Here is a 14,010-nt window from a genome sequence, read left to right as displayed (position 1 = left end):
ATGATCAGAGACTGCGGACACAGTACAGGAGATGACCAGAGACTGCAGATATAGTACAGGAGATGGCCAGAGACTGCGGACACTGTACAGGAGATGACCAGAGACTGCGGACACAGTACAGGGGATGACCAGAGACTGCAGACACAGTACAGGAGATGACCAGAGACCGCGGACACAGTACAGGAGATGACCAGAGACTGCGGACACAGTACAGGAGATGATCAGAGACTGCGGACACAGTACAGGAGATGATCAGAGACTGCGGACATAGTACAGGAGATGATCAGAGACTGCGGACACAGTACAGGAGATGACCAGAGACTGCAGATATAGTACAGGAGATGGCCAGAGACTGCGGACACTGTACAGGAGATGACCAGAGACTGCGGACACAGTACAGGGGATGACCAGAGACTGCAGACACAGTACAGGAGATGACCAGAGACCGCGGACGCAGTATAGGATGACCAGAGACTGCGGACATACTACAGGAGATGACCAGAGACTGCAGACATAGTGCAGGGGATGACGAGAGACTGCAGACATACTACAGGAGATGACCAGAGACTGCAGATATAGTACAGGAGATGGCCAGAGACTGCAGATATAGTAAATATACTGAAAATGGCCAAAATTGTAATATTTCAAATATATGTCAATATATTTGGGAATACATAAAAATCATAACTTTTGCAAGGATGCCAAGTTAGCCCTTTTACATTGCCCTATACTGGGTGTTTTTGCATAGCAACAGAAATTGGCGTTATACCTATTCATCTCTGCCAACCCGACCATTGCCCAGGTCTGGAAAACCCCAACTGTTGCCTTTCATGGCGTGAAAACTCACATGACCACTCTGATGATTAATGAACAGAGGGCTGGTATCTTGAAGGATTCACACTCCAAGGACTGGGAAGCTTGGATTATTTACTCATTCCTCTCCTTGAATCCGGCCAGTTATGGCCGTATACAATTGTTGCCTGCAAAAGTCCGAATCTGTGGTGTTTCCCTTCTTTTTCCTTTTCCATTGCTTGCTTTTCTCTCCTTTTGGGACGACCTTACTACTGCTGAGGACTGTTGAATCTAGACACCATCGCTGGTCCTCCTGCATTTCATTTAATTGATTGTGCTTTCAGATTGACAACATGTACCTATTTTTATGTACAACAGGGTAAGTGTCTCCCATTGGGACTTTAATGCAGCCAATGAATGCAACAATGTATACAAAATATAAATTTTTATTTGTACAAATATAATAAAATTGTTTAATAAAATAAACTTAGAAATCTCTGATTTATACATGCATAGAAGTGTACCCCTACAATCTGGGCATATAGAGAATCAGTACATATAGAGCATTCTCAAATATTGTAGGCCTTGGTTACCCAACGCGTTTCGATTAAATTAATAATCTTCATCAGGGAATAAAAGTAAGGGTGCCTAAATACGCATAAAAGAAGAGAGAGAGGAAGGTGCTAAGAAAATTACATAGAATTTTCACAAATAGTCAAATTACAAAAAAACGAAACAAATATATAACTCACACAGATCGCCGGAGTAAAAAGAAAATTATTCGAAGCTCCCCTCAGGCCAAAGCCGACCCAATACTACAGCCCACAAGGAGCGGGGCTAGCCCACAGCTAGCCAAAGCAAGCCAACAGCCACAATAAAGGCTATGTGAAAACCAATCCTGACTTCTGTACATTGGGGAACTAATAACTAAACAGCCCTGCTTAGCTTAGCCCCTGCCAGGGCGAACCCGTGAGCTTGTTACATTTTGTTTGAAAACAGAAAAATGGTAACTTTTAAGATCTGGAATTTCAGGATCCTGCTGCAAGTTATGCATTGGGTATTCTCTAACAGTTTCTGATAGTAGATCTAACAATAATGTGATGACATTTAACTTGCTTAAGCTTTGCGTATTGCATTTATTTTCCTTTGCATAAATTACTAATTTTCATCCTTTATTGCATCTCAGTACAGCTGATCTCCTTCCAGCCTCTTTCAGATAGTTCCAGTACTTGCTTCAGCTGCACACCATTGCTCTGGACTGGCTTCCTACGGTGACAACGGCACACTATGCCCGTACAACCACTTTATGTCTCCACCAGAGATGCATGTTACAGAGCGACAGCACAGGAGAACACATCTGAAACAATGGTCATACTAGGACAGGAAGTACCTGAACAAGGACCTTCATGGTAGGATCACCAGAGATGATCTTAAAACCTTGTAGAGAAGAGAGACAGCAGCACCACTCTAAGTGTAGAAGGTTTTAAAAACCGACAGATTTAATAATGAAATGCACTCACAAGAGTAAGTAGTAAATAGGGATGTCATGAGGAATGGAGGTCGATGGACCATGGGTGGTTAGGTTAGTGCAGTGTTTCTCAACTCCAGTCCTCATGGACCCCCAACAGGTCATGTTTTCAGGATTTCCCTCAGATGAAACAGCTGTGGTAATTACTAAGGCATCTTTAATGGAAGGCTTGTGGGTATGTGGGCTTGTAGGAGGAGGCATCTGGCTGTAAGAGCTTGTAGATACTCCTATATGCAGGAAGAGAAGAGAGACAGCGGTGCCACTCTAATGTAGAAGGTTTTAAAAACCGGCTGATTTAATAAATGCACTCACAAGAGTAAGTAGTAAATAGGCATGTCATTAGGAAAGGAGGTCCAGAGGAGCAGAATGTCCTAAGCCGCACTCTGGGTGTATCCCCGCCGCTAAGGTGGTGTCCAGGGCTCGGAAAGTAGCAGGGAGGCTCACTCTGATGGCGTCACAGCATGGACTGGGTTTCCAAGATGGCAATCGACCTGACGAAGGAGCGTGCATGGGGGGTTATCGTTGCCTCCACTGATGCCAATGCTGAGGGGGGTTATTATTGCCTCCACTGATGCCAGTGCTGGGGGGGTTATCATTGCCTTCACTGATTCTAATGCTGGGGGGTTATCATTGTCTCCACAGATTCCAATGCTGGGGGAGTTATCATTGCCTCCACTGATTCCAATGCTGGGGGGGTTATCATTGCCTCCACTGATGCCAATGCTGGGGGGATTATCATTGCCTCCACTGATGCCAATGCTGGAGGGGGGTTGTCATTGCCTCCCCTGATGCCAATGCTGGGGGGGTTGTCATTGCCTCCCCTAATGCCAATGCTGGGGGGGGTTGTCATTGCCTCCCCTAATGCCAATGCTGGGGGGGGGGTTGTCATTGCCTCCCCTGATGCCAATGCTGGGGGGATTATCATTGCCTCCACTGATGCCAATGCTGGGGGGGGGGGGGTTATCATTGCCTCCACTGATGCCAATGCTGAGGGGATTATCATTGCCTCCACTGATGCCAATGCTGGGAGGGTTATCATTGCCTCCACTGATGCCAATGCTGGGGGGGTTATCATTGCCTCCACTGATGCCAATGCTGGGGGGGGTTATCATTGCCTCCACTGATGCCAATGCTGGGGGGGGTTATCATTGCCTCCACTGATGCCAATGCTGGGGGGGGGTTATCATTGCCTCCACTGATGCCAATGCTGGGGGGTTATCATTGCCTCTAGTGATGTCAATGCTGGGGGTTATCAGTATGTTCGCTGACACTAATGCTGGAGGTTGTTATTGCACTCACGGACACTAATGCTGGAGGTTGTTATTGCACTCACTGACACCAACTCTGGGGGATACTGTACTCCAACTTCTTCAGTGTGAATTGTGATACACAGCAAAAGAAAGGCCAACGTTTTTGGGCATTGAGCTGCAAAATGCGTTGGTTTGGTGCAGCCCTTTGGAAGTGTCAGGGGCCACACTTGAAAGCCTCTATAAATTTTCAAACTGACCACCACTATTATAGCGTGTGCAAATAAAAGATGGCTTTTCTATATTTGTGAAACAAAGATCAGTGTGTGAAGTGTCACAAAAGCAACACATCCAGCTTTCTCCTTTCACAAAAGTAAACTGGTCTCTCCAGTAAATCAGACCGGTTGTGAATGTTTACAGGTCCAAAAAATGCCACTTGCACCTTTAGGGCAGGTTCACACCAGGAAATGCTTAGGAACTTGCTGTGCGTCCCTGTGCGATTTACATGCAGTTCCATGCAGTGCGATATCAGCTCACTTGTTTTGAATGGGCTGAAACTGCACCACACCAAGAGTACAGCATACACTACTATTGAAACTCACTGCAACTGGATGGCATGGTACTTCTGTACAATGCGATCTGGTGCAGGCAAACACACAGCAGTTGTGCCCTGCGTTTGGGGTGTCATTATTAAAACAGGCTGCAGACTTCAACTGCAGTGAGTTTTGAACACGGTGCAGGAGACACATACGAAACGCAAGTTTCCTACACCCCGTTCTGGTGTGAATGGGCACTTATACAGGAAACTTATCTAGATTGTTTTCTTACCAAAAGAAAAACAGAAGCAACATGAGATTTTTAAAGTTTTTTTTTTTTTTTTTTACTTTAAATACAAATACTTTAAAAAAGATTAAAAACATTAAATAACAGGATTAACGGGTGTGCAGTTGTATTGCTGTAGTATAAAATGCCTACTACTCTGTGACAGTCTGCCGCCTACGTTCGCCTCCTCTTGTTGGCATTGGGACTAGAAGGATTACTGCTGGCATTGACGACTTTCTCCGTCTGACGGTTCCTCTTCCTCTTGTCACCAGGCTCTTTGGAGCCCGATTCGGACAAAGTTCTTTCCTTCTCCTTGGTGCTAGCTTTGTCCACGCTCTTTGCTGAAGTGTTAGAAGAGTTAGTAAAAGCTGCGAAAAAGCAAAGATTTGAAGCAACTATAGTGACAGAGATATGTAGGCTGTACATAATATTCTGACAAATAAATCAAACACAAGGACATGGGTGTTGCAATAGTGAGCTATCAGCCCAGATGTGGAATAAAACAGGTGTCAATCAGTGGTGGTAATCTGCAATGGGCTGTGTGATGGTTCCTGCAAACTCCTCCAGTAGGTCCAAGCCCATCACCTCAAGACATGGAAAAAAAAAAAAAAAAAAAAAAAAAAAAAAAAAGAAGAAGATGGATGGACAGGAATGCAGGATCTGGTTAGGATACGGTGCAACTTTATTAATGCAAAACAATAGCGCACGCACATTTAGGAAGCATTTATCCAGCATGTATCAGTAGAGAACAAAGGCACAGTAGGCTTAGTATGTGTTGGCAATGAGAGAGACATCATGGTGCCAGCTAGCGGGAAACCGCTCACACTGCCAACTAGGAGCAGCATTCTCACTGCCGTGGGCTCTCCTAGATGAGCAGTGCATCAAATGAGGGGGGTGGCAACGCGTTTCAAGGGAAATTGTCTTCGAAACATGTTGTCGCCCCCGCACCTGAAAGGTGGTTCAGCTAAGAGAGCACGTTAGCAGAGAGCACTGCTTCGGGCAGAAGTGTGAGCGGGTTTTCACTAGCCGGCACCATGATGTCTCTCTGCCAACACCTAGTGTGCCTTTGTTCTCTACTGATCCATGCTGGATAAATGCTTCCCAAATGGGAGTGCGCTATTGTTTTTCATTCACAAATGTACACAGTATTTTATTCAGATCCCACGCTCCTGTCCATCTTGTTTTCCTAAAAGGACTGCTCCCCCACTCCCCATTAAGGATTGGCACTTTTGGGGGGCGGGGGAGTGGGTACCCGAATTTGACAGGTACCCGCTCCCACTTCCGGTCTGATCGTAGGTGATCAGAAACAGAAGATGTCCTCCCTCCCTGTAGTCTTTTGGGACACGTGACAGGTCCCAGAAGACTACTGGACCATTCATGAAGCGCAGCGCTACTCACGCATGCGCAGTGGGTACCCGGCTGTGAAGCCACAAGCTATCACAGCCGGGTGCAAACACTAAAGATGCCGGCCTCCTGGAATACAGGACGGCCGGTGAAACGGGCTGCGGGGGAAACACCACGAGACCGAGGGACAGGTAAGTGGCTGTTTTTTAAAAGTCAGCAGCTACAGTTTTTGTAGCTGCTGACTTATTTTTCGACAGTGCGAGTGGAACTCCGCTTTAACATTCTGATAACAGGCTTTTGGTACAAGGCAGTTGAGGAGATAAAATTGCTTTACTTCAGCAGTTGATAGCAGGAACCTCTTGGTCCCTCACCAGAAGCCAATGTATAACAGAGCGAATATCGCTCTCCCGATCACTGCTATAAACACTCCACACTGCACCTGCAATCCACACTTCAATTTTAAAACGCAGACATGATAGTAGGAGGGCCTAGTCACATAACCCGACAAAAGTCACACGACCAGCTTCCTTCTTCTGACCTTTCCTGTACTACGTCTAAGACAAAACACGCCTTCAAGTTTGGAAAACACAACTCTTCAGGGTGAAGAAAATGCTTCTCACCTTCATCAGAGATGGAATGGACATCCACATCTTCCTTGCCTTCTTCTTTCCCGTCATCCTCTGTGGTTACTTTACCTGAAATATCAAATGTGGTTTCAAAAACGACAGAACAGGGAAATTCTCCCCGGACCATGAGGAAAGACTTTCCTTTTCTGAGCTATTTAGCTGTGATATACTGAACAGGGAAGTGTCTAGAGCAGGGGTGTCAAACTGGCGGCCCTCCAGCTGTTGCCGGGGTTTAGGAACACTTTAACTGTATAACGATACAGGAAAAGTAAGATCTCACCTTCCTTCACCTCCTGGATGATCTCTTCAGGAAGTATAAAGTTCTTTTCAGAGTTTGGAAAAGGAAGGATCTCAGATTCATGCTGAAAAACCAAAGCAAAAATATTACTTGGCTAATCATGATGAAAAGTTGGCATGTTTCAGCAATGGAAATGAAGGAAGCTTCGAGAGCAAGTAAACCATCAAGACAGCATGTTCAATAGGGAGTACAGCAACAAAAGAATTCACCATAGCGATTGGTGGTGGCGGTGGATGTAAACATTGGTTGCACCATACATATGGCAGTTACTGCAACCCTGGAAATCCAGATGTTGGGCAAATGGCTACAAATGTGACTGAACTGGATGAACACACTGGTGAAGGTGTTTCATAAACGCAACTAATCATCTGGCAGGTGCTTTATAAATATGGAACTATGATATTTGGCACCTCAAGTATTCCAAGTGTGCCCAAATGTGACGGGAGTCACTTTGGGTGGGGGGCCCATGGAACACAGCCCCCTTTGGAGGGGTGGGGAGACCCCTGTCTCAGCTCCCCATATCCCTATTATGTGTAAGTCACCCTGTGCTTGTTAGGGGTACAGGGTGAAATGTTCTAATATTGGTGTATGGGTTGTTCATTGTTTTCTGCCATGTGGTCCCATTGTTCTATTGTGAGCAAACTATTATGGGATGTATGTGTTTGTGTATTGGCTTGGTGGGGGGGTGTTTCCAGCAGCCCTCCTGATAGGACTGTCTGTTGGTGTGTCTCTTGTTGCCAAGTATAGATTGCCCCACCCTGTGTCATTATGCAGGGAGGGGGGATTTGTCCCGAGTGTATAAAAAGCCAGTTCGAGTTTCAAATAAAGAGTTCCACGTTTATACAGACTGGTGTCTTGTGTGGTCAGCGGTGGTGTCCGTGGATCTGTGTTCGGACAGGGAAATACCCTAGTACAGTCGGGGTCCGGTTCCGTTACACCAAACCCCTAACATTAACCTGACCCTTGAGTTAACACATATTTGCCTGAGAACTTATCCTGAGCTTTAAAATGTATTCTTAACATCCGCCAACACCTAACCTTCATCCTCACCCTAATGATTTAGGATGAACTTTTATTGATTGTTTATGTGCTATGCTAGGTCAATTTACATTTTATATAAAATGATTAAAATAGTACCTTTAACTGTTGCAACATGTCACCTACACCTGGGTGTGCTAGCAATGCAGGAAACAAATAGTTTGCTACTCTACAAACTCAGTGGCTTCCAGCGGCAGGAATCATGCGCCTGGCCAGAAAGTCTATACAAATGAATGATAGGTTGACAGGCAGCTGGTTTGTTGGTGTGTAATTGCCCATGGTGCATTTACCTGCAATTAAAGGACAGATTATCAGCCTTGGACATTTGAATTGTATGCATGGTTGATCATCTGTCCCTACCCGCAGGTAATCGCTAGATATGCAATTACTTTTAGACATTTATCTGTACAGGCTTCCTGGCTGCAGCTCTTCTCAAAGACTTGTGATTCCTCCACAGGAATCTGTTGTTTATAGTCACCTGTGTGAACGTAGCCTTAGAGTGGTTTGGCTGCAGCACAGAGTACCCACGGGTTCCCATAGACTTTATTGTCACATTCCCTTCATAGACTGGGGTAATGGAGTGGTGTGGTTGGAAGCACTTACCAAAGCCTGCATATCATACATGGTACGGAGATGATCCCAGATGACTTTTGATGAAATCTGACGGCCAATGTTCTGGCTGAACTTGTCCCGGATGCAGATCATGTGGAAGTGTCTGTTCACCCCTGTATCAGTACATAGAAATCACAATTACTGCATTGCTAACTCCAAACAAACAATAATCAGTTCACTGGTGCTCTCCTTCACTACATTTACACCAGTATTTTGAAACATTTGTAAGCTCCCAGGATCAGGGCCCTCCTATCCCTCTTGTGTAAAGGTAGATATACCGTCATCTCCACTCCTCCCATGACCTCCTCCTCCCTTGTCTCCTCCTCCCATGCTCATCTCCAGAGTCTCCCCCATCCTCTGGAACTCTCTACCACAATCGATCAGATGATCGCCTACTCTGCCCACTTTTAGGCGATCTCTGAAAACCTCTCTCTTCAGGGAAGCCTATCCTGCCTTCAGCTAATAATGGAATCTTCTATTCCTCCTACCAGTCCATCCCCCACAGTTATTACCTTTTGTACCACCAGCCCCTCCCTCTTAGATTGTAAGCTCCAAGGATCAGGGCCCTCCTATCCCTCTTGTATTGATCTGTATTGTTGCTGTATTGTCTCCCTTTATATTGTAAAGTGCTGAGCAAACTGTTGGTGCTATATAAATCCTGTATAATAATAATATATAAATCCTGTATAATAATAATAATATATAAATCCTGTATAATAATAATATATAAATCCTGTATAATAATAATATATAAATCCTGTATAATAATAATATATAAATATAAATCCTGTATAATAATAATATATAAATATAAATCCTGTATAATAATAATAACATTTGGGGCAAATATTTAAATGCTTATCAAAAGGTTTAAAATGAAACTACGTACTCCCCTTTAACCCCTCGCCTACCGGGCGCATTTACCCCCTTCCTGCCCAGGCCAATTTTCAGATTTCAGCACTGTCGCACTTTGAATGACAATTGCGTGGTAATGCAACACTGTACCCATATGAAATTTTTATCATTTTTTTTTCACAGAAATAGAGCTTTCTTTTGGTGGTATTGAATCAACACTGGGTGCTTTATCTTTTGCTAAACAAACAAAAAAAGGCCGAAAATTAAAAAAGAAAACGTTTTCTTAGTTTCTATTATACAATTGTGCAAACAGGTAATTTTTCTCCTTCACTGATCTGTATTGATGAGGCTGCACTGATGAGCACAGACTGGCAACACTGACGGGCACTTTTGGAGCTGTACTGATAATGAACGTGTTACGTCACTGACCATGTGACTTCTTCACCCTGAGCTACTAAAGACCAGCAGAAGTCGTTCAGTATCCCCAAGCGTGTATAACCTATTTGATGGGTCAAGGAAGAAGGTGAGTGTATGGTGCACCTATTCGGTGATGGGAAACACTACGATTTAGTCGGCACGGTGCAGAAATGCAATTATTTGATTATTACACTTTGGAGCACATTTTTTTCTTTAATGCGAATGCATATAATTAGTAATTTAAAAAAACAAAAACACGTTGTTGCACTACGGTATATTTTTGTTTATTTTGCACGGTTTTGGAGCCAAAGGTCCAATAAAGATATAGCACATGGAAGGAATACTATACGGATCAGAAATCTGGAGGCTACTTAGTCCTTCTAAAAGTGCGTTTGGCCTATTATAATTTTTAGGTCAAAATTCAAGGTGAGCAGGGTGTAGGGCCACAATTCAAGCACAGCGTTGAAAATTGCTGGATGATAGCACAACATATGTTGGATTGGACTGATATTTCACATTTTTGCAAATCTTTTTTTTGGACTGACACTGCATGTTTCTTTTATAGCTTATGTTTTTACAATTTGAGGAGGTAGCGCATCACATTTCTGTTTAATCATGTGAAAGTACCGCCGATAACCACCAAGTGTATTTACATGGTGATCTGTTGTGATTGGACACAGCTGATCATGTGGTAAAAAGCCACTGTTATTGGCCCTTTACCGTGTCATGTGATCAGATGTGTCCCAAGAACATAGCAAGCACAGAGGGCACCGGAGGTGCTTTTCTGGGAGGAAGTCATATGATACCCTCCCAGAACTGAACGACTGCACCGTAACGGTCAGGAAGAGGTAAAAAAAATAAAATATATATATATCTATACCAGGGGCGGACTGACAACTCATGGGGCCCCCCGGCAATAGGGGATCATGGGGCCCCTGTGTCCTTGCCCAAACTCAAAAAAGCCTATGAAAAAGGTACCAGGGGCATCTCATGGGGCCCCCCTACTGACCCCGGGCCCTCGGGCAGTGCCCAAGTTTCCAAATGATCAGTCCGCCCGATATATATATATACACACACACACACACACACAAACACACTGCAGAATGAATTACATCTGCACTTACAGTTCGCTATAAGTTCCCCTGCCAGTCGTACGAATACCTATTAATCTTGCCAATGAAACCCATTTAAAGTGGAGGTCCATGCTATTATTAAGCTGATCCCACCCCACTCCCACTAAACCTGCTCCCACCCCTCTTCTACATTGTACACTAACTACTCTGTAGAAGGAAGATGTATATACTTACCTATTCTCATGGCGCTCAAGTCCAGTCACGTGATCGGCTCCAAGCAGGAGCTTCAGGGGAGAGTACGGACAGCCAACAATGGATGTCACACAGTGACATCACCATCCAGGCATTCCATCTGTTGTTGCATCTCCTCTCCCCTGAAGCCAGCCGCTGGGAAGATCACATGACGGGACCAACGTGCCCTGAAAATAGGTGAGTATAGGCATCTTCCTTTCACAGGATAGATAGAATAGGTTCCAGAAAGAGGGGGGGGGCTGGGGCAGGTTTAAGTTTAATTAGTAACAGCCTAGAATTCCACTTGATGTAGTAAGCTGTGTGACATCAATGCTGCACTGCTCCTGAATTCAGAGCAGTGTTGCCACTCCTTATACATAGTTAGTCTGGCAGGAAAAAAAAGCAAAAGTCCATCCAGCTCAACCATAAAAAAAAAAAACAGAAAAAGTTATAATTCTACACTACAGTTGATCCAGAGGAAGCCAAAAAAACCCAGCAAAGCACGATCCAATTTGCTGCTGCAAAGGAAAAAATTCCTTCCTGATCCCCCGAGAGGCAATCAGATATTCCCTGGATCAACGTTACCTATAAATGTTATATCCAGTTATATTCTGTGTATCCAAGAAAGAATCCAGGACTTTCCTACAGCAATCCACTGAGCTGGCAAAAACCAACCCTTGAGGGAGTCTATTCCACATTTTCACAGCTCTCACTGTGAAGAAACCTTTCCGTGTTTGGAAATTACATTTCTTTTCTTCCAGACGTAAAGAGCGCCCCCTTGTCCTCTGTGATGACCTCAGGAGGAATAACTCTACACCGAGTTCACTATATGAACCACTGATGTATTATACATGGTGATCGTATCCCCCCTTATGTATTATACATGGAGATCGTATCCCCCCTTATGTATTATACATGGAGATCGTATCCCCCCTTATGTATTATACATGGAGATCGTATCCCCCCTTATGTATTATACATGGAGATCGTATCCCCCCTTATGTATTATACATGGTGATCGTATCCCCCCTTATGTATTATACATGGTGATCATATCCCCCCCTTATGTATTATACATGGTGATCATATCCCCCCCTTATGTATTATACATGGAGATCATATCCCCCTTATGTATTATACATGGAGATCATATCCCCCCTTATGTATTATACATGGAGATCATATCCCCCCTTATGTATTATACATGGAGATCATATCCCCCCTTATGTATTATACATGGAGATCATATCCCCCCTTATGTATTATACATGGAGATCATATCCCCCCTTATGTATTATACATGGAGATCATATCCCCCCTTATGTATTATACATGGTGATCATATCCCCCCTTATGTATTATACATGGTGATCATATCCCCCCTTATGTATTATACATGGTGATCATATCCCCCCTTATGTATTATACATGGTGATCATATCCCCCCTTATGTATTATACATGGTGATCATATCCCCCTTATGTATTATACATGGTGATCATATCCCCCCTTATGTATTATACATGGTGATCATATCCCCCCCTTATGTATTATACATGGTGATCATATCCCCCCCTTATGTATTATACATGGTGATCATATCCCCCCCTTATGTATTATACATGGTGATCATATCCCCCCTTATGTATTATACATGGTGATCATATCCCCCCTTATGTATTATACATGGTGATCATATCCCCCCCTTATGTATTAAACATGGTGATCATATCCCCCTTATGTATTATACATGGTGATCATATCCCCCTTATGTATTATACATGGTGATCATATCCCCCCTTATGTATTATACATGGAGATCATATCCCCCCTTATGTATTATACATGGAGATCATATCCCCCCTTATGTATTATACATGGAGATCATATCCCCCCTTATGTATTATACATGGAGATCATATCCCCCCTTATGTATTATACATGGAGATCATATCCCCCCTTATGTATTATACATGGTGATCATATCCCCCCTTATGTATTATACATGGAGATCATATCCCCCCTTATGTATTATACATGGAGATCATATCCTCCCTTATGTATTATACATGGAGATCATATCCCCCCCTTATGTATTATACATGGAGATCATATCCCCCCCTTATGTATTATACATGGAGATCATATCCCCCTTATGTATTATACATGGAGATCATATGCCCCCCTTATGTATTATACATGGAGATCATATGCCCCCCTTATGTATTATACATGGTGATCATATCCCCCCCTTATGTATTATACATGGAGATCATATCCCCCCTTATGTATTATACATGGAGATCATATCCCCCCTTATGTATTATACATGGAGATCATATCCCCCCTTATGTATTATACATGGAGATCATATCCCCCCTTATGTATTATACATGGAGATCATATCCCCTCTTATGTATTATACATGGAGATCATATCCCCCCTTATGTATTACACATGGAGATCATATCCCCCTTATGTATTACACATGGAGATCATATCCCCTCTTATGTATTACAAATGGAGATCATATCCCCCCTTATGTATTATACATGGTGATCATATCCCCCCTTATGTATTATACATGGTGATCATATCCCCCCTTATGTATTATACATGGTGATCATATCCCCCCTTATGTATTATACATGGTGATCATATCCCCCCCCTTATGTATTATACATGGTGATCATATCCCCCCCTTATGTATTAAACATGGTGATCATATCCCCCTTATGTATTATACATGGTGATCATATCCCCCTTATGTATTATACATGGAGATCATATCCCCCCTTATGTATTATACATGGAGATCATATCCCCCCTTATGTATTATACATGGAGATCATATCCCCCCTTATGTATTATACATGGTGATCATATCCCCCCTTATGTATTATACATGGAGATCATATCCCCCCTTATGTATTATACATGGAGATCATATCCCCCCTTATGTATTATACATGGAGATCATATCCCCCCTTATGTATTATACATGGAGATCATATCCCCTCTTATGTATTATACATGGAGATCATATCCCCCCTTAATCTCCTCTTCTCAAGAGAGAATAAATTCAGTTCCTCTAATCTTTCCTCATAGCTGATCTCCTCCATGCCTC

At 43.4% G+C, this 14,010-nt stretch overlaps 1 protein-coding gene across 2 annotated transcripts in view; it reads right to left on the bottom strand.

Annotated features, from left to right (window-relative positions):
- Positions 1 to 4,417: 4,417 nt before the first annotated feature.
- MRGBP (MRG domain binding protein) overlaps positions 4,418 to 14,010 on the bottom strand; it is a 13,855-nt gene continuing 4,262 nt past the window's right edge. The window contains exons 2-5 of one of the 2 annotated variants that reach the window (XM_089661540.1): positions 8,299 to 8,420; positions 6,640 to 6,721; positions 6,354 to 6,428; positions 4,418 to 4,757 (exon numbers count right to left, since the gene is read on the bottom strand). In XM_089661540.1, coding sequence (XP_089517666.1) covers positions 4,564 to 4,757; positions 6,354 to 6,428; positions 6,640 to 6,721; positions 8,299 to 8,420 — 473 coding nt within the window. In that variant the 3' untranslated portion in view covers positions 4,418 to 4,563. The remainder of the gene's footprint in view (positions 4,758 to 6,353; positions 6,429 to 6,639; positions 6,722 to 8,298; positions 8,421 to 14,010) is intronic. The other variant, XM_089661541.1, reaches the window with a different exon arrangement.

The sequence above is a fragment of the Staurois parvus genome, unplaced genomic scaffold, assembly GCF_062004578.1.
Source record: "Staurois parvus isolate SC_StPar_1 unplaced genomic scaffold, SC_StPar_1.0 ptg001349l, whole genome shotgun sequence".
In the NCBI taxonomy this organism is placed as follows: domain Eukaryota; kingdom Metazoa; phylum Chordata; class Amphibia; order Anura; family Ranidae; genus Staurois; species Staurois parvus.
Note: the sequence above shows the minus strand (reverse complement) of the source record. Positions and strands in the feature narration are given on the sequence as shown.